We start from the raw sequence: 21,219 nt of genomic DNA on the forward strand, positions 1-21,219 counted from the left end.
GGGCTGGACTATGTCCAGAGGTCCTCTGCTGGAGGCCTCACAGCCCTGCCTCAGAAAAGGGAAGAGGAGGAGCCCTCCAGGTGGCCTAGAATGACTATAGGGGAAGCAGCCAATCTAAGGGGCTGATGGAGCACCATATAAAAAGAAGAGCAGAGACAAAGCAGTCAGTTGCTGCCTGGAGCTGGAAGAGAGAGAACCAGGTGTGTGGCCAGCTGGAAGAACAGCAGGACCACGGACAGCTCAGTAAGGGCAGGGCTGAGCCCAAGGAGGGCTGCTGAAGACCAGGGGAGCTAAGAAGGAACTCCTGGATGGCTGAGGGGACCAAGCAAGGACTGAGCCCAAAACCTAGCTAGACCAAGAAAGGGTACCACAATTGGCCCTGTTGATCTAATTAAAGACTAAGCGGGGTGGAGGTGGGGTTTCTGCTGAAAAGGACGTATCAATGGAGGGTACCTCGTTGGGCCATGTTGAACGGGTATAGAGGGCAAAGTCTCCAGGGAGGAAGCTGTGGTGGAAAGTAAACACTGTATACCCCAGAAGGGGTTTGTTCCTGCTGTTCCACCTGTAGACGGTGTGTGAGATTCGGCCAGAGGGCTGAGTCACTGAAGACCCTCCAAAGAAACCACTGGCCGCGGGGTGCTTGTGAGAGGTGGGTGCCACCTCATTCCAAGAACTAAGAAACAGCAGGCTCACACCCAACCACAAAGGGGAACTCACGAGACGTGGGTGCTGACTCTGTTACAAGGAACTATTACTAAAAAATATTTTTCCCCTGATATTTTTGCTCAAATATTTCACCTCAAGGATATATAAACTAATTAAACTAATAGTTTAAAGAAAGATGTACAACTATTACAATCCATCATTTAAAATTAAAAAGATAAACCATTAAAAGTCATTAAAATCCATCAATTGTTAATTTAAATCATTAGAATTGTCAATTATGACACAATGTACAACACACAAGGTGTTCCACATTTTGGTCATTTGTCACACATTCTGATGGCTCATGTCACACACTCTGATGGCTCATGTCACACACTGGCAGTTTTGAATACTGAAAGATGTGTGCACTACATTTCCCTCACAAGCCAAATCTGGACCAAGAAGCATAGTTTACATGTGATTTGATTGAGCAGTGAGAAGAGATGACAGAAAGAAAACCTGGAAACAAGTAAGAAAACGTTATTTGAAAATCCTGAATAAGAGTGAGGAAGGATTTCTGAAATGATAGAGCATCCAAACAAGTATGGAGATGCACAGAAGTAGATGCATGCATGAAAGCAATATGAAAGAATGGTCAAACCAAACTTAAACCACTGTATTAATCTCAATAAACCAAATAAAATATAAACTTGAAAGTTAAAATCCAATCCCAGAAGTGTCTCTGCTTTGCAAGTGAGGTCATAATGGATCTGTAGGATATAGTTAATATCAGAAACAGAAGCAGAAACAGAACATCAAAAGTCAGAATGAGATCTGGAAGGAAAAGAAGCAAATGAATAAATAATAAAGCTTTCCTATAACCAGGAAATGGAGAAGAGCATAAGTCTCCGTTTAGCCCATGAGGAACCATCTCTGCAAATCTAATTTTACCTGGGAAGCACTCGGATACTACCAAGACAGAGACTATAGAAAACCCCAAGGCACATAGGCATTCATTTTTTTTCTGTATAGATCCTTTGTATTTGATTCAGCACTAGAAAAGTTCTAGAGTATTTTAAAATTTAAAACCATCAATGCTTTTTCCATCATTAGCACAAATTTGAAAGTAGAAAAAAAATATTTTTCATACCTGTCTTCCACAGTGGCTAGGTAACCATTGCTCCTTTCACATGTCTTATTTGCTTCTGAGAATGTTACAAATATATGTCCAACCAAATAACAGTGAAAACCATGTCTTTTCCAGCCCTGTGACATACATGATGCAAACACATGAGTTCTTGACAGATTAACATATTGATTCTGTTCTGCCTTTTAACATATAAATACATATTAAAGTGAAATCGATTGATGAAGCTCATTTGAGAAAACAGGACAGACTGTGATCACTACAGGTAATCAGGGCTGTTATTTAACAAAAGGAAGCTCCCTGCCTCCACAGAGATCAGTATTGCTGTTACTCAGGGGCTGATGCTGGGAGGTCTGCCAGGGCAGCTCACACCTGACCCATCTTTTCCTCCTCTTATGTTAGTATGATTTTCCTGGAGTGGAAGATTATCTTTGCTGATCAAGATGGCCTTACACTGATTTGCAGGTTTGGTTAGGCACACCCCAGAAGAACAAAACACTGACTTTGCTCAGCTCAGAGGGAAATTATGTCTATGTAGCTCATGAATTGTGGCCTCTAAAACCCTGAAATACAAAAATGATTTAAATTATTCAAATATAACCAGAGCTACCAATATCTGACTACACTGGCTCTTCAGAATTCAAAGAAGGACCCCTTGTGATCCAGCTTAGGCTTGTTCCTCTTGAGTCTACTACAGAGGCTTACCCCAAACCACCATGGAGTAAACAAGTGGATTTCTGGGCAGATGAGAGTTGCTAAGTTTGCTGACTAGGAACAATATCACCTGTTGGGGATGTTCAAAGTCCAGCCAGGCAGCCCACAAGTAAGGAATCTGAACCAGACAGTTGGGAAGGGAGATTCTTCTTTGCTTTGAATTGGTTTCCTTTTCTTATTAGTTGTTGATGCTAAAGACTATGAAGAGACAGAATATCTGAGACTTGAGACAGAGAGGCCTGTGGTGGGTGCTATGTCTGCTATTTCATTGGGTTAAGAGCCTTAAATAAACACAGGATGTTGTGAAGACTTTTTGTTAACCAAAATGGTCTATGTATATCTATTACTGAGAAGGAAACCGGACTCCATTATAAAGAAGAAGGAGGAGATGGAAGCATTCAGATAAATGAAAAATGAATTCAGAGTAGATTTGCATCTGAAGAAGAATGATAAAAACTGTACATACATGAGCAGCTTGCTAAGGGAAAAAAACACCAGGCTGCTTTAAAAGTAGTTACTAAATAGAGGGAAGAGACAAAGTACTTTAAAGAGCATGAAACCCAATAGGTTAAATGACCTTTTTAGATCCCAATATAATCAATTTCACACTTACTCTCTGGCAGCCTGGATCGATGCTCTCCACTTCCCTGGGAGCTTGTGGTAAAGGTGTCCTTTTGCAGATATAACCAAGTTTCTTTTCACAAACATTAGCTGCCCAATATCCATCCTGAACGTGATGGGAAAGAGAAAAGAATGTCCAGGAAGAAGGATGCATAATCTTTAGAAAACTGCTAACTTCCTCTCTCCTTGCTCATGCTCATTTTTAATCTGTTGCATGAGTTGGTTGATAAGTATAGATTGCATCCAAAAGTAATGTGCTGGATTCAGCACAGTGTTACTCCAGTTCTACACTACTGTAACTCCAGTGAAAGGAGTAGAACTGGAGTAATGCAGCCTTGACCATGTCCCCATAAGTATGAAGATGTCACACTTATGAGAAGGAGACTCGTTGAAAGCCAGTGAATTTTGTGAGAGAGAATGTGAAAAACACACAAAAATAAATCATAATGTCCCACAAAATGTTAATTAGTTTTGATGTTAGACATTTCTCTTTATTTATTAATTATATTATTTTATAATGAACTAGATGAACTTTCCTGTGGCATGTTTTGTAAAAGAGACCTAAGAGTTATCTGCCATTAGTTCTTTGCTGAGAAACAGTCAACATGTAATGATTTTTGTTTTTATTTATGGTAGTTTTGAGTGTCTTGTTACTTCCATTTATTTATTTTTAACAAATCTAGCTACATTTCTATACTGCCTGGCATGAATGAGGAATCTTTGGAGCAGCAGTATTGCCAACTTGAAATGCTCAGTAATCACGAATGAGGCACTTAAAATTATGAGAGTGGCTTAAAAATCATGAGATTTTTTTAAAATAGTAAGTATTGGGCTCTTTTTATTGGCCTGTTGGTTTCATTATAGTTCAATGTCTTTGTGTTATCAAGCTTTTCTCTGAAGCCAGGAGAGCTAGAATCATAGTATATGTGTTGGGAGGAGAGAGTTAAACCAAAACTGAGATTTTAATATAATTTTTTAATCTCAGAAGCTGGAGCTGTAAGAAAAACACCAAATATAGCAAGATTTGTGATAAAAATCACAAGAATTGGTAACACTGGGGCAGGGTCTTGTAATTTGGCAGGGGGATGCCCTGGTGTCAGGGATATGCCTTTTGCCATCCCCATGAAAGTCCACCAAATTTGGCCAGGTTATAAATGTCAGGAAACTATCAGACTTGTTAGAATTTGGCAGTTATTTTCTGCAAAGTTCCCATTTGAACTGGTCAGGCTCCTGCCAGGGGCTGCATGGAGTGAGTGGAATGGAGAGGGTGAGTAGTGGTATGGGACAGACACAAGCTGTGTGCAAGGGATAGAGAGGTTGTGGGGCACACAGGAGCAGAGACAGACTGCAAGAGGCAGAGATAGGTTATGAGGGTACATGCTAGGGCAGGGGTTCTCACAACAAATTTTTTGTTGGCCTCAGAATGAGGCCACCAACTCTTGCTGGTGGCTGCTCTGACAATTTTTCCTAAAATACTTAATTAACTTTAGGAAAAACAAATTAATATGCACATATACATGTCCAAATCATTTTAATTTATGTATGTAAGTATTTAGTTATTTGCAGGCTCAATAATAAAAATAATGTACAGTTGTCTTTATTCCTTACTGGACCTAAACAGAATAGAAACACAAATAAGGTGCTTTGAATGTTCTTGTCTTTTTCCTTGTTTCTTTGTTTCTTTCTTAAAAAAAAAAAGACTTGCTAGCTATAAGTAAGTGTGATGTGAAAAGTGATATTTTTTGTTTGTTAATATCACTTTTCACAGCAGACTTACTCGGCCCTGGCAAGCTCGGAGACAAATTAAACCCCGGATGGGTACAGAGGCAGTGGGAGCATGGGTGATGGGGCACTGTGGAAGGCAGCAGGGACCAGAAGTGATGATGGGAGTGAGCCTGGGCCAGAGCCCACCATCACCCAGCCAGGGAACGGAGCCCAAAGCCCTGTGGCTGGAGCCTGCCACTTGCCACCCTAGGGCTGAAGCCCAACCATACCACCCCCAGGAAGGTGGGGAACTGACTAACTGTCTGCTCCTGCAGCTTGTATCTCCCCAGAGGGGGGTGGAGTGCAACCACTGCTGGTGGCCCCTGGGGAGGGGTCACTGTTTTCCCCTCACCCCCAAATCATTGCCCAGGAAGCTGTGGCCACAAGAATAGCCCCTGGTGACTGCATACAGTCATGGTGGCCACATTTGAGAAACACTGTGCTCGGGGCAGGGGTAAAAGGCTGGGGAAGGAGGTAGAGGAAATTAGGGTTTGTAACTATGAGAGAACACTCCCTTCCAGAACTCTCCAGGAGTCCAGAGTTTCAACATCCCTCTGCTGTCAGAAACAAATATGTGTCTCATACCCCTCCTCTGGCTTGTCCACATAGAGGACAACAGCCTGCTACTACTACCAGTTACTTGGTAAGCTCAACTGATTGAGACCCGGGCACCAGAACTAGAGGCTCCAATCCTGCTCATGACTCATTTGCAGGGAGAGGGAGGATGAATAATATTCCACATCATAAAATGTATGTCTTTTCAGTGTTTGGCTTTTTAAAACCTAGGACATTGTACACAAAAAATCAAAGCAAAACAAACAAAAAAAAAAACCACGTTAAAAGGTATTTACGGTTGTAAAAGCAGTCAGTCAGAAGTAATGTAGGATTTAAGATGTCCACAGCCTTAAGAAGGTATATACATATCTTAGGTTTACAGATGGGGAAACAAACTCAGAAGCTGAGTCACTTCCCTGGAGTATGGTCTAGTGGATTAGAAAACTGAGTATGCAATAGCCACTTATAATAACAACAAATAAATCACTGTGAGCCACTAAAACCAAAGGCACCACTTGTTGCTATGACCATAATAACAAAACAATTTTGGAACTTCTGGGAGGAGTTTTTTAGAAGATATGAAATGCTAAAAGACATTAGGAAAATAATATCCTTCACTTTTGATCTCAGACATCTTAAAAATGACCTGTCTGATTAGTCAGGCTGAGATCTGGCACGTGAAATTTCAAGTGGTGTAATGTGTTTTTGGTAAGGTTATGGAGAAGAGAGGTATGTGAATGTTTCAGAATCAGGCTTATAATGAATGGTAGTTTAAGCCTGAACTATGTATTGATTAGCATCAATAAAAGGCATAAATTCTTAACAGTGAGAGTAAATTAACTCTTGGAACAATTTACCCAGGATCATGGTGAATTCTCCAGCAGTCACATTTTTAAATCAATATTCAATATTTTTCTAAAAGAGCTACTCTAGAATTATTTAGGGAAAGTTCTATGGCTTGTGTTATGCAGGAGGTCAGACTAGATGATCACAGCTGTCCCTTCTGGCCTTCAAATCTACAGATCTATGAAAAATAATTGGATTATTTTACCTGTCCCTTCATAACAACACAATCTTCTTGTCTCTTTACATAGCTTGGTTGATCGCGTAACCATTTAATATATGTCACAGAAGTCCCATCACTCCATTCAAAATACATTTGAATCTTAAGGGCATTCAGTCCAATCCACAGCTCTTCTGTTGGCTCTAACATAAAAGCAGTTGGTGTGTTAATGATGTTTTTACTGGTAATAGAGTACATTTCCATGTCTGGAATGAGATTTCAGTCATGGATGTTGGGATATAGCACTAAGAGAGTTATGGTAAGTCTTTCTCCTTTAGCAAAAAATTTAGGTTGCTCCTTCACATCCCTCTCTGCTGTGAGGGGTAAGTTGGCCTTCATTTTAACATGGCTAAGTCTTAGACTCACTCAAAAAATCTTGCCTTTAGTAAAGAGACATATGCTCTTTGCAAATGGCAGAGGAGGGATACAAACAATTTTTGACAAACTTTATTGATAACTTAAAACAATAAAATAAAGGCAGGAATATGCTGGTTTGTGCCTGGTTCTGTCTTCTGTCAGTAGTGGCCTTAGGGGTACTGGGATTGAGCAATAGCATCCCTCTTAACAACAGAGGGCTGCCATTGACTGGAAAACTGCAGAACCAGACCAGCTATCCCACAATTCAGCACTGGTTGTGGTGATTGGCCTGGCACATATTTGATGAAGTTCTATGTACCCTGTTCACCTTTTTGACTTCTCTTCATAAAAAAAATACATTTTCCCAAATGTTGACAGCCCAAAAACTCTTTGGAGACACTTCAGCATGACTGTCTCCTGCAGGCCATGAAACAAACAGGAGGAGGAACTTGGTGGTTTCTTAGAGAGAGAGGAAGATGAAATAACTTATGCTGACACCAACCACAATAGCCCATATTTTGTTTGTACAAAGTAGCAGAGTTGTTTTTTCCTAACTGTTCTTCACTAGGGCCCCAATGCAACAAAGTATTTAAGTCCATGCTCAACTTTAAGCATGAGTAGTTCCATCAATTTTAATGGGACTCCTCCAGTGCTTAAAGTTAAGCACATTTTCAGATGTTGGCTTGAGGCCGAGCTGAGAAGACCTTCGTCACTGCAGAACTCATCAGGTTCCAGTGCATGGAACTGGGGTTGGAAGCACAAGATTCACCCGTTATGTACTAAGAAAGCAGGTTGGCTCACACAAGCTGGGGTTCAGGGGCTATAGAATTTTTCCTTTCCTACTGTACAACTTTTTTAATACTTAGATTTTTACTTAATAAGTAAACAAAAATATTCTTCTGTGTTTATATAAAAAACACCCATTAAGTCTGGTCTATTCTTTGGCTATAAATGTCAGCAGTAGTGTTCAAAATAAAAACCAGCTAACTGTTCATTATAAATACTGCAGACAAAACAGTTGAGAAATACTTACTGTAGCCAAGCTGAGAAACAATAAAGCTGTTCTCTGCAATATTATGCATACTCGCCAAATTTCCATCTTGGTTCTTACATGAAGTCAAAGCTTCTTTCCATACCTTGGGCTCTCTGTGAATCATGTAACAGTGACCTGAGTATGGCAGCCACCCATCTGGGCATTTAATAGTCCCCAAGGGATCTAAAATAAAAATAAAAATATTTTAGAGCAATGTAAAAGGGAACAATGTAAATGAGACTGTCAGTATTTTCTGTTACTGTGCATAAAATACAGGAGATCTAGCTGAATATAGGTGAAATTTGAGGTCAGAAATTCAAGAACATTCTAGTAAGAATTTAAATATGACTAATTTTAAATATGTTAAATGTGAATATAAATAAAATATGTTTCTTTATCATTTAAACGTCTAAATATCATAAAATACTCACACTTGGACAGAGCTACCCAGACTTGTCATATAGGGCAGCTCCCTAGAAATTTCAGGTATTGACACTCATGGTCTAAATCTCTAGTAACTGCTTATCAGTAACAAAAATAATTTTGAAAACTATTGCAACTAATTGTCTGATCTTTAAATTGGTCACCTTTTACACTGGGCCACTTAGGTGACTAAATACAGGTTTCAGACTCTAATTTTTGGTCCCCTTTTAAAAAAATCTTGACCCGTTTCTTTTTCATGTTATTATTGTCTGTTAAAATATTCTTAAATAAAATCTCTCTCTAGTTTAATAAGTTTGTCACTGAGCATTTACAGCAGCTTTCAAAGCATCCCTGGGAAACAGCCTATTGAAGATCATTTCTAGATATAGCATATGACTGCTACTAACTTGTCATTTCTATGCTTTAGATCAAAGGCAGCCTGCAGTCTAAATGTAGTCCAAGGAAATGTAAAATGTAGCCCATGGCTTCTTTTTAATACAGAGATGTGGATAATGGAAACTAGTGCTCCTGCTGTCCTGCTCAGATGGACATGAAGCATTACATGCTGTAGTCATCACAGACTGACTCTTTACATTAAAGGTTAGGGTGGCTGTGGTGTTTGCCTGTTGTGCAATTAGGGACATGAAATTACAATTATGGTTTATGCAAATTCGTTCCTTGGCTCCTGTCAAATTGCCAATATGGCTTTTTGTTGTGTAAAATTGAGCCACCCTGCTTTAGATGAATGGAATAATGGAATTCTTCCCACAGTGGTTAATATAGGATAAAGGCAGAATAATGGCCTTTTGTACCAAGCAGTATAGAAAATTGTGTGTCCCCACCTCCTTGTGCACAAAGGCATGCACATACACACATGGGTGTTTTTAAGGTATTATTCTTGGCTAAATAAATAACTTCTACTGCAATTTCATGGTGATCAAAATGCATCTCCTTTTTATCCATTGCACATCTTTGCAGGCTGCAATTTCTACCAAAAACAAAACAAAACAACAAACCAAATCACCTTATATTAAATTGACACACTTACCTAAAGGCATATTGACAGACTCTAAAGTGGAGTTTCCCCTTTTACAAATGTAGCCACGTTTCTGATTACATGCCTGGTTTTCCCATTTAGAAGCTCTTCTGGGATTCAGCATGGCACAGAGTTTACCAGGGGCTGGGAAGGGGCTTCCTTTAACAAACATATAAAACAGAATCTCCATGTAATCACTGCAAAAAATCATGTCACCAATGGAAGGAACAATTTTTTGGTGATCTCTCTTGCCTTTATGATTGTTAAACTAACTAGATGTAGAGTGCTATCAGCTGCACAGATTAATCAAACTGAAAAAAGTTAATAGATTCTGAGGCCAGAAGGGTACCTTGGGATCATCTAGCCTGACCTCCTGTATAACACAGGCCACAGAACTTCCCCAAAATAATTCCTAGAGCAGAGCTTGTAGAAAAACAGCCAATCCTGATTTTAAAAATTTCAGTGATGGAGAATCTACCATCACTCTTGGTAAATTGTTCCAATAGTTAATTTTTCTCACTATTAAACATTTACTCCTTATTTCCAGTCTGAATTTTTCTGGCTTCAACTTCCAGCCACGGGATTGTGTTGTACCTTTCTCTGCTAGACTGAAGAGCTCATTATTAAATGTTTGTTCCCCATGTAGATATATACAGACAGTCACCCCATCGCCTTCTCTTAGGTAAGCTAAACAGAGTGAGCTCCTTGAATCTATCATTATAAGGCATATTTTCTAATCCTTTAATCATTCTCACGGATCTTTTCTGAACCCCTTCCCATTTATCAACATCATTTCTGAATTGTGGGTACCAGGACTGGACACAGTATTCCTGCAAAATTCAAAGGTAAAATATAAAATAATCTCTGTTTCAAGTCAAGATTCCCATTTATTCATTATAGAGGTGGGGTCACCCCCAAGTATCGCGTCCAGCTTTTTGTAGAAATGGCAGGTCATGGGGGCAGTACTGGAGCAGTGGCTTGCCTCCCACACTTTATGGTAGGCATTCCGCAGCTCCTTCACTTTAACCCTGCACTGCAGTGCGTCCTGGTCATGGCCCCTTTCTCTCATGGCCCTTGATTTCTGCCCATAGGTATAATTCCTACAGCTGGAGCACAGCTGGGATTAGACAGCTTCCTTCCCCACCCCTAAACACTAAACATCCTGGGGATCGCCTGGCGCTTGGAGGCGTGGTCACCCGGAAAGATGTGCTCAGAGCACTCCACGCCTTGCTGAGCAAACACGAAGGGGAATTTCAAAATTCCCAGAGAATTTGAAGGGCAGGTTTGACAGTTGGTTACCTGAAGGCAGGGCAGTAGAATTCGAAGTGATGACCAGAGTGGCTAGCACAGGCATTGTGGGACACTTCTGGAGGCTGATCAGAGCATATTAACAGACCAGGGTGTCCACACTGCCACTGCGGCACTCCAGCTGTGGCGCAACAAGCTTTATGCTTCTCATGGAGGTGGATTACCAGGGGCACTCCAGCCGCGGAGTCAGGGTGCTCTACGTACCGTGCCAGTGTGGACACCTCAGGAGTTAGGGCACCCAGGGCTGAGTTAATGTGCTCTAACTAGCAAATGTAGCCAAGGCCTAAGTCGACACAAGGTGGCTTACGTTGACATAACTTTGTAGTGCAGACCTGGTGTAAGCTGCAGAGATGTGTCTGCAGAGACCCTGGAGCAATAGCTCCGAGTGGTGTGAACTGCCCTGTTCATTTCTGTGAGGTGTTAATGCAGATACCCAGTAATGATAATTTAAATGTCAACATTGTTGATAACTTCATTGTACATATCAGAAAGGGTGGAGAGGGAAGGATAGATCCACACAAGTTATTGTGAGTGATGTCTTATTTTGGTGCCACAAGTGGGTGGCAGAAGTGGGTGGAGTTTGGAAGACAGATCCCCTTTTTTTCCTTTTTCTTTAATCAAAGAGCCAAGCCCAGTGAGCCCAGGGGTATATTCAAGACCTACTGAGGAGAAGCCTAGCAGTTCACATGATCATATTTTGAATATCTGCACAATGTACTATGAGCAGCTGTTCATTTGTCAACTTACATGGCCAGAGTTTATTTTGTGGAAGCAGCTTGGAAACTATCATGTTCCCCTCAAATCATACCCTGTCACAAGCATTGAATTATTGATTTCAGCAGCAAATAAGCTACAAGAGCAGATGAACACATACAAGTTACAACCAAGTTTTCATGCAACTGGCCCTAGAAATAAAAATCAGAAAATATGTAATAGACTATATAAGCAACAGTGGGCTTGATTTCTGCTGCATTATTCCAGTTACACTGTCATCAAAGAATGCAGTGGTGCCTGTTTCTAAATAGAATGTGTTGAAGATTTTTGATGAAGCATCAGTTTTACTCTAACAGTGTGTAATATTTAGAACATGTGAAGAAGATGCAAGACCTTTATTTCCTAAATATTTGTCTGCTTCTGGAAGTTTCAATTCATATTTTTCATTTTTTGGATTACATTTTAAGGAAAAATTTGGATCACATCTGTTTGGTGATTATTAACTCCAAATGATACTCATTTCTATAGACAAGTTCCATGCTTGTAATAATAAAAAATACTGGAGTTGAAATCTATAATGTGTATCAGAGAATTTTACTCTTAAAAATGATAGGGCAGACCATCAGAAAGGGTATGTCTACACTACGGGATTATTCCAATTTTACAGAAACTGATTGTATAAAGTCGAGTGCATGTGGCCACACTAAGCACATTAATTCTGCGGTGTGTGTCCATGTATCTAGGCTAGCATCGATTTCCAGAGCATTGCACTGTGGATAGCTATCCCATAGCTATCCCATAGTTCCCGCAGCCTCCCCTGCCTATTGGAATTCTGAGATCCCAGTGCCTGATGGGGCCAAAAATTTGTCATGGGTGGTTATGGGTAAATGTCATCAGTCAATCCTCCCTCAGTGAAAGCAATGGCAGACAATCATTTCGCTCCCTTTTCCCTGGATTGTCCAGGCAGATGCCATAGCACGGCTTTTCCTGTTTACCTGGCCAGTGCATCTGAGTTCAGATTGCTGTCCAGAGTGGACACAATGGTGCACTGTGGGATAGCCAATACTGTCGAATTGCGGCCACACTAACCCTAATTCAAAATGGTAATACTGATTTGAGCACTACTCCCCTCATCGGGGAGGAGAACAGATATCGATATTAAGAGCCCTTTATATCGAAATAAAGGGCTTCGTTGGGTGAACGGGTGCAGGGTTAATTCAGTTTAACGCTGCTAAATTCGAGACAAACTTGTAGTGTAGACCAGGCCCTAGTGTAAATCAGTGACTTCAGTGGAGCTATACCACTTTACACCAGCAGAAGATCTATTTTGATTATTATAAACAGATTTACCTACCTGGAGCCCAGTTTAAATATCTGAGCGGACTGCTACCAATCCACTGCCATCCACTGTTAAAATTCAAACTATTAAGTCCAATCCAGAGAGCAGAATCCATATTTTTAGTTATCTCTAAATTACAAAAGAAATTAAATGAAACTTTGAATCAAAAGAAGTAAAACTAAAAATAGGAAATCTACATTTCTGAGACAGAGCAAATCAATAAAAATATTGCTTTTCCAATTAGTTAAATATATAGATGAAAATAGGAACACAATATACATGTGAGCATATATGTGAAAGGTTACAGAGATTTCTGTAGGAAATTAAAGGAATAAATGAACTTTCCATTTCAGCACAAACATAGCACGTGAAAGATTCATTAGCTCTCTTCTGGTCCTGTTCCAAACTGGTGTTTATGAAGCTTCCTTCATGACTTTTATAAAGAAGCTTAAATTATTAACTCCACTGGCATTATTGGAAGTTGATGCATGTAAAGTCCACTCATATTAGCATGAGACTAACTACCTTCATGTATTCTCTTGGAGTTATAAATAATCACTAAAGATTACAGGAAACATATAATCTATGGATCAGATTATGGCTACTCCTGAACAGTAGTGGGAGGAAGCAGAGATGTGGAGACAATCTTTGCACCAGGACTTGCTTCTTGTTTTTCACGGAATGCAAGATAGGACCAACTATAATGGCCAATGTCACTATGCTCCCCGAAAGGGGAATGGCCAGTGTTCCTGTACTGCAGGCTAGTGGGTGGGGGGAAGTGTTTTATCCTTTAAAAGGGTGGCATAAATGCTGCTGCCTCACTGAAAAGGTTTCTCAGGCCATTGAGATATATTTAGAGTTGACACAAAAACAGAAATATCACTGTGGGTGAAACCCTGGTCCCACTGACATCAATGAGAGATTTTCCATTAACTTCAGTGCAGCCTTTTCACTCTTGATTACTTTGTTGCTTTACCTCTCAGGTATGTTTGCTCCTGTATCTCTGTGATGCTTAATAATTCTGCATTCTGTTGCTGGCAGCTTTTCCTTGCTTGGTGCCATGTTAGAACTGATTGGGAGTTTATCTGGTAGTGGAAACCTGTCAAAGAATCTGTAGTCCAAAATCTTTCAGTGTCACCTGGAAAGGGAAGAAAGATATGCAATATTATTTATGATTGGCCCAAATAGACTCTGTTCTGTAGTCTGTGCTTCTATGGAATGCAAAATCTGTCAGAGTCCATCAGTGTATGGTATTAATTGTAAAATACCATCAATTCTAAAGCAACAGCAACATTAAAATCAAACCAGGAGTTGAATTATATTAGTACAATTCTATTTTGTATAGTCTTCTAAACTTCTGAATTTTTTTTGCAGGGAGGGGGCAGAGCTAGGAGTGGGTGAGTATCTTAAATGTGGTTTTGCTCACAAAATCCAAGATAGCCTTAAACATAGGTGAAAGGGGAAGGGTGGGCATTCAGATGAACTGTCACTCATGCTCACCCATGCCCACGGACAATTGCCTCTGACAGCAGAGGAATGGTGAGCTTCAGGGATCATGAGTTCCATTTCAGGCTCTGAAGGTGTCAAGGTATTTTTCCCCCAGTTTGAACTTAAGAGTCCAAAAGTGGGGACCTGTATAGACACTTCTAAACTTCATTCCTAGCTTAGATCTGATAACGCTGCCACCAGCCAAAATATAGTGTTTGGCACACTTTCTGTTCCCCCAAAACCTTTCCTGGGGAACCCAAGACCCAAATCCCTTGGGTCTTAAAACAAGGAGAAATAAACCATTCCCCCCCTTTTTCCCCTCCCAGACTTTCCCCTCCCTGGGTTACCCTGAGAGGTTACACTGATCCAAACTCCTTGGATCTTAAAACAGAGAGGAATTAACCTTCCCGCCCTCCTTTCCCCCCACCAATCCCTGGTGAGTTCAGACCCAATCCCCTTGGGTCTTAAACAAGGAAAAAAATCAATCAGGTTCTTAAAAAAGAAAGCTTTTAATTAAAAAAGAAAAAGTAAAAATTATCTCTGTAAAATTAGGATGGAAAATGTTTACAGGGTATTCAGCTCATATAGACTACAGGGACTCCCCACCCCAGCCTGATATTCCAAGTTACAGCAAACAGAGGTAAAACTCCTTCCAGCAAAATACACATTTGCAAGTTAAGAAAACAAACATAAGACTTATCTGCCTTTTCTAGCTAGTACTTACTATTTTGAAACATGAGACACTGATTCAGAAAGATTGGAGAAAGACCTGGCTGCATGTCTGGCCTCTCTTAGCCCCAAGAGCGAACAATGAACAAAACAAACAGCACAAACAAAGACTTCCCTCCACCAAGATTTGAAAGTATCTTGTCCCCCCATTGGTCCTCTGGTAAGGTGTCAGCCAAGTTCACTGAGCTTCTTAACCCTTTACAGGTAAAAGAGACATTGACCCTTAACCATCTGTTTATGACAGAAGGTGAGAGTGCTCTAGATGGCACAGACTCCTTTGTCCCCAGTCTTGAACCCTGCCCCAGTCCTTGTACTGACTCCCAGTCCCAAGCCCATTCTCCTCATCTAGTCTCCACTCCTCAGGCTACTGGTCCCAGTCCCAATTTCCTTGCTGTACAAGTCCTAGTCTCCCACTCCAGACTCCCTCTACCAGTTTCTCCCAGTCCACATCTCCCCCATCATGCTCCAAGTCTCTCTGTCTAGCTATTCCCAGTTCCCTCCACCACTGCCTGATGTGTCCCTCATATCTCCCCAGGCTCCAGTCACCTATCTCCCTGGCCATGCTCTCTGTCCTCACTGGCTCCCAGTGCCAGTCTCCTTCTCCAGACTCCTTGTTCTCCCCTCCCTTGGCTTCTTGTCCCAGTCGGTTTTCCCAGCCAATCCCAGTTATCCCCCATGCAGCCTGGCTCCTCATTAAATCTGTATTCCCTCCCTGCACCTCCTCCCACCCCCAGTTGGTTCCAGTTGCCAGTTTCCTTGCCCTGTCAGTCCCACTCTCCCCTGGCTCCTCATTCAATTTCAGTTCGTCATCCACTCTCTCTCCACCCGTTTCCTTCCCTGGCTCCCAGGCCTAGCCTCCCCTAGCCAATCCCATGCCTCCGTCTATGCACAGGTCTTCCCCCACAGTCACTATGTGTTGATGGTGCATGTGCAGTCTGGTCACATGTATGAACTGTGAGACTATGTTACCCCTATGGGAATGGTGCATGAGCAGTCTGATCAGCTGTAAGAGCTGAGAGAGGATGGAACATGCTCAGCTGAATGCTGGGGACGACTCATGCAGTTTAGTCAACACTAGTAGCTGAGAGAAGCTCAGATATGCCCTATGAAGACAGAATCTTCAGAGATACTAGTTACTAAAATATACTTCGTCTCCATGGAATATGTGCCAACTGTGATTTTCCAAAGGCTTATAACTTGACCAAATTCAGACAGATTTCCACAGGAATGGCATAAGCCAGATCCCAGACACAAAGGGTAGCCCCTGCCAATTATACAGTCTCTTCTCCAAAGCCATAGTCATCAGAATTTAATATTGAAAAACAACTTTATTTTCCCTAACTGCATTCTCAGAAGTGGCTGAATCAAAAAAATTCAGCCGGAGGAAGATATCCATGAAAAATTTCAGCCCAAACAATTAAAGTTTGGCAAAGTGATAAGCAACCAAAAGGATGGCCTTATAATGGAGAGTGTTGGGCAATCTTAATAATAGGTCAGCCTAACAGCTCAGCCTACAATATGACTTAAGATTTCATATCTAACTAGTGATTTTTGCACACTTGCCCCAATCCAGCCCCTGAAATTGTTTAAAGTTGGGCACTCAAAACACAGAGGCACACAAAATCATGTCACTTTTAAAAATATGGGGTCGTTCTATCTATGTGCATGCACACACACACTTTATATGTTTGGGTATGTTTGCACTGCAGTCAAAGAAGTGATGGCAGCTCGGGCAGGCATTCTTGTGTTAGATTAAAGCTAACTAGCACAGCTAAAAATAGTGGCATGGGCTTCAGCTCAGGCTGTACAAGCTTGCCTGAAACCCTAGGCATGTACTCGTGTTGCTAGTCTGCACTGAAGCCTGAGCGGCCACATCTTCGCTGCTATTTTTATTAGTACTAGCTAGAGTAAAGTTAGAATGGGTATGCTGACCTGAGCTGAATTCACACCTCCGATTGCAGTGTAGATTACCCTTTATCATCTACATCCATTCCTTCATCCATCATGTAAACACACTGACCAGATCAGAAATGAGACTCCAGCCTAATGTGGGGGGGAAGCTCTTGTAGTCTCTTCCTCAAAGAGGGTAGAGACCTGGATAATGCTGCCATGAAGAAATGGTTCCACAAAGCAACCGTCCTAGGGGTGATCACTGCACAAGGGGTGTCATTGCAAGGGAAGGCAGAGAAAGCTATTTACACCTTCTTCTCCCATTGCACACCCATGCAGAGCCATCAATAAACTGGCCTCAACCATTTGCAAGTCATGACATTCAGAATTAAAGTTTCTGTCCTGTCTCTCCCTCTGTATCTTTTTCTGATATCCTGCTAGGCCCTGTGCCTTCCCGTCCATCCTATGTGAATCTGCAACTTTCGCTGAGGCGGGGTCCCACACATCACAGCTATAAATTAATAACAAAGAAAGAGTAGCCAGACTCTACACGAAAGAGTATCAAAATTCCCAAGGAAAAGCATGAGGTAAATATCTTTAATATCTAGTGTTTACAGTGGACACACAATGGAGACTTACCCAGCAGCTGCAAAGTACTGTGAATGAGAGAGAGGAAAACAAGCAATGTGGAGAATGTCATGGCAAATGTTTCATTCCTTTCTTCCTTTCCACTAAGTAATGAATGGTAATTAGTTGCTGTCAACAAAATCCTCCTGTAAGGAGCCGGCTGGTAGGTCCTACTATGTATCACAGGGCTGACAGATCAGGGGAAAGCTCTGGGCTCTAAATAAGGAACTATCCTGTCACATGTGGCATTTTGAAATAGCAGGAATTAACAGAGCAAACTTTGCTTTTGTAAGTGAATCGCTCTTTACTGAGGGCAAAGTCTCTTTCCATAGAAATGCAGGTGATAAACAAAGTGGTTACAATTCAGTGCAGTTTCCTGGGACAATGTTGGGTCAGTTGTTGGGTTTCCAGGCCAATGAAATTGCTAAAAGATATTAGGGAGCTAACAGTGTCAAGCCTGTAGCAGAACACAGATAAAAGCTCAGCCGCTACATTTAAACTGTACACCTCAGACAGATAGTGAGACAACACTTCCAGTATTCCAGTAACATTGGTAGCAGCTCACATTTCCACCTGTCTGGAAGGTAAGGAATTAACTTTACAGCATTATTCAGTTAAAATCTCCTGGCAGGACAAGCAGAATTTTAATTCTGAAAACAAAGATTGCTGAATTAGGATTGCCAGATGTGCCAGCCTCAACATACACATTTGGCCAAAAGGTATCTCAGAAACAGTGCATTTCAAAGGTAATTTCTAGCTTTCCTGTGTAGGGACTAGACAACTGTCATATAACACTTCCAAGGGCCTTCTTCAAGAAAGGTCATGACATTTATCTAAATACCTGCAGTGGGAATATTCAACAGTTCTGTACATTATATTGTTGAACTAGTGAATATTACCACCGCATTTCCTAGTGGTAGAAGGGGTGAGGCTGACTGTACAGGACAATCCCGCTCCCATAGTACATGTCTTGTCTACACAATGCAATTACTGACATGGCATTTCAAGTAGAAGCATATTAAACTAAATCGGAAAAAGGAACTATTCTAGAATCAGCATCCACCTGTGGTGTTATATAATGATACTAGCATAGCTATGTCAGCTAATTTCTCCATCTAGACAAATCCCATCAGTTTCTTTCCTTTCACTGAAGTTAAGAGAAGTTGGAACATTAAATTATAAAACGTGTGAGGTGAAATAACCACCTCAAGCACAATAATATATTTATTCAGAATCTGAAGGGAAGCTGTGACAGCAGGAAAACTCATCAATCTCTGCTACTATTACAATGGAGATGCCTAAATACAAGAATTAGTCAACCCACCTGATTTGGCTACACAGCAGAAAACTCAAAGAGAAAGGCAGATCCTTAAGCAAGTCTGCAAGACCAAAATAAAAAAGAGGAATTGAATAAATTGCTGAATAATAAAATTCTATAGAAGCTTAATATACTGATAGTAGGAAATTAAGGACAAAGCCGGCAGAATTTTCCCTTTTGAAATTATGACAAAATAGCTAACAGTAACGAAAAGCAAAGCAAATATAATCCTTCCCCTCAACAATATCACCAGCATTCTCGAGAGTATCTGTTTTGTCCAAGATTTTTCATGTTCTGGAGAGAACAAATGCTTTTTTTTTTTTTTTTTTAGCTTCACTTAGTACCTTTGTATTTATTAAGATGGAGGCTCATGGAATTGTAGCATGACAGAATCCCCAAAACCATATGGTGGTTTTGTTTTTTTTTAAATCAAACATTGTCACTGATATTAATTAGTACTACTTAATATTTACATTGTGGCAACACCAACATGCTTTAATCAGGTTAAGCCCCACTGTGCAAGGAACTTACACATACACAGAAGTGACAGTCCCTGCCCCCTAAAATTTCCAATCACCAAGATTTATAATATCCTCCAGACATAGCTAATGAAAAGAGAACTTTTGCTCAGCTACATGGGTGTACACATTGTAAGAATATCATTTTGGTATATTGTAGCATAGCAAATATTAGAATATTTTGTGATTCTAATTATATTACATGTGGGAATACTTTTTAAATATATATTCCAAGCGTGCACAGGGCATTTCTATTCTACTGAATGGCTACACCACTGAAAAGGAATATGTGTTGTAGGGTTTTATTGATGGTTCTATCTCTACTCATTGCTACACACCCCAGACTCTGAGTAATGTTCAGTGGTTTAAACTAAAGAAAGTAACATAGACTACAAAGTGAATGTGTAATTTTATGCAAAGACTAGTCTGGCTCATGGACACCCTGAAAATGTTCCTGCAAGAAATACATATAATCCTGAATCTTGCCATTTAAGACATTTTAAAACTGAAGAGGGAGTTGTAATGTTTTTCTCATTTTTTAATGTTAATTAGTCCCATTTGAAATCATGTAAACCATTTAAACCGATAGTTCCCTAAAACGGCTTGTAAAGTAGAATACTAACACTTCCTATCTGAATAAATTGCTTTGTATCTGCTACCATCACAGCAGCATCCTGCGGTACCAGTCCCCAACCACTCAGACATGCATTAGCCCCAGGACACACATCATCAGCAAGATTATCCTATTTACTTCATTGGACTGATGCAAGTCCCGCCAGATCATCTACCAGCTCAACGAGACTTTACTGGTTGCATATTTGTTGACTGTGTCACTTTCTAACGGCACCACAGTAACACTAGGACAAAATTCTTGTATGACATAGGTAAGCTGGTAATTGTTGATTTTAATGTTAGGTGACTGACTGAAGGAAATAAATTACATTACTATTAGTAGTAGAATTATTAAACATTTATATTATGTAGCATCTAAATGCGACAACCAGGCTGGGCTCTATTATGCTAGATAAGACATAGCAGGTAGATGAGACAGCCAGAGTGAGGTGAAAGAACAGGGTAAAAAATAAATACAGTAATAGGATGTGCACAATTCCTTGGTTGGTCATGTCATGATCATAGCTCTCCACCTGCCTAGCCACATTTGGCTCCTGTGTACCAGGAAAGGGAATTGTTATGAGGGCAGGAGACTCCATGCCAAAAGGATGCCAGTCCCCTGCCCTAATTTTAAAGGATTTGCTAACCTTGCTTAACTGACAGTTTTGAATTAGTTCAAACATTAAAGAACGACCAGTCTATTCTATATGTGTTCTTATACTGCCCCCTTCGCTGTAGTATTCAAGCAGCTTCCAATAGCACATTCAACAACTGTCACATGTAGTTCATTCCCTCTCGTTCTCTCCCTAAGAGAAGAATTGTGTGTGTAGGGTTTTGTTTTTGTAGTGGGTTTATTGTTTTATATTAGAGAAGATCGAAGAAGTGCACTCTGTACTTGGAGCAGAAGGCGGAGAGCTTTGTGATGGTCCTTAGTTCTAGGAGTGGGGGGAGAGAAGAGGAAAGTTCCTTCCATAGTTTTGGACTGGCTGACAAGAAAGTTCTGTCTCTTACCCAGCTGAACTTTAAACACTTATTGTAGAAAGTTCCATTGTCTGAGGAGTGGAATTGTCTACTATGGTCTTTGTTCTAGACAGGGCTGGCTTTACGCCGATTCTCCGGAATCGGGCCCCATGCCAAAGAGGGCCCCACACCTAAGGGGGCCCTACTCCGGGGGTCTTTGGTGGCATTTTGGCAGCGGGAGGGTCCACGCTGGGGATCTTTGGAGGCATTTTGGCAGAGAGGGGTCCTTCGGTGCCATGGAAGACCCGGAGTGGACCCCCAGCAGCTGAAGTGCTGCCGAAGCCCCGGACTGCCACCG

The 21,219-nt window shown here is 40.9% G+C and overlaps 1 protein-coding gene across 1 annotated transcript in view; it reads right to left on the reverse strand.

Annotated features, from left to right (window-relative positions):
• Window positions 1-17,532, reverse strand: part of LOC127044533 (macrophage mannose receptor 1-like) — a 53,232-nt gene extending 35,700 nt beyond the window's left edge. The window contains exons 1-8 of the mRNA XM_050939514.1: window positions 17,466-17,532; window positions 13,696-13,857; window positions 12,735-12,848; window positions 9,371-9,517; window positions 7,900-8,082; window positions 6,498-6,652; window positions 3,120-3,233; window positions 1,796-1,911 (exon numbers count right to left, since the gene is read on the reverse strand). Of these exons, the coding sequence (XP_050795471.1) occupies window positions 1,796-1,911; window positions 3,120-3,233; window positions 6,498-6,652; window positions 7,900-8,082; window positions 9,371-9,517; window positions 12,735-12,848; window positions 13,696-13,857; window positions 17,466-17,526 (1,052 nt within the window). The 5' untranslated portion in view covers window positions 17,527-17,532. The remainder of the gene's footprint in view (window positions 1-1,795; window positions 1,912-3,119; window positions 3,234-6,497; window positions 6,653-7,899; window positions 8,083-9,370; window positions 9,518-12,734; window positions 12,849-13,695; window positions 13,858-17,465) is intronic.
• Window positions 17,533-21,219: the final 3,687 nt, after the last annotated feature.

Source organism: Gopherus flavomarginatus, chromosome 2 (genome assembly GCF_025201925.1).
Source record: "Gopherus flavomarginatus isolate rGopFla2 chromosome 2, rGopFla2.mat.asm, whole genome shotgun sequence".
NCBI classification, from domain to species: Eukaryota; Metazoa; Chordata; order Testudines; family Testudinidae; genus Gopherus; species Gopherus flavomarginatus.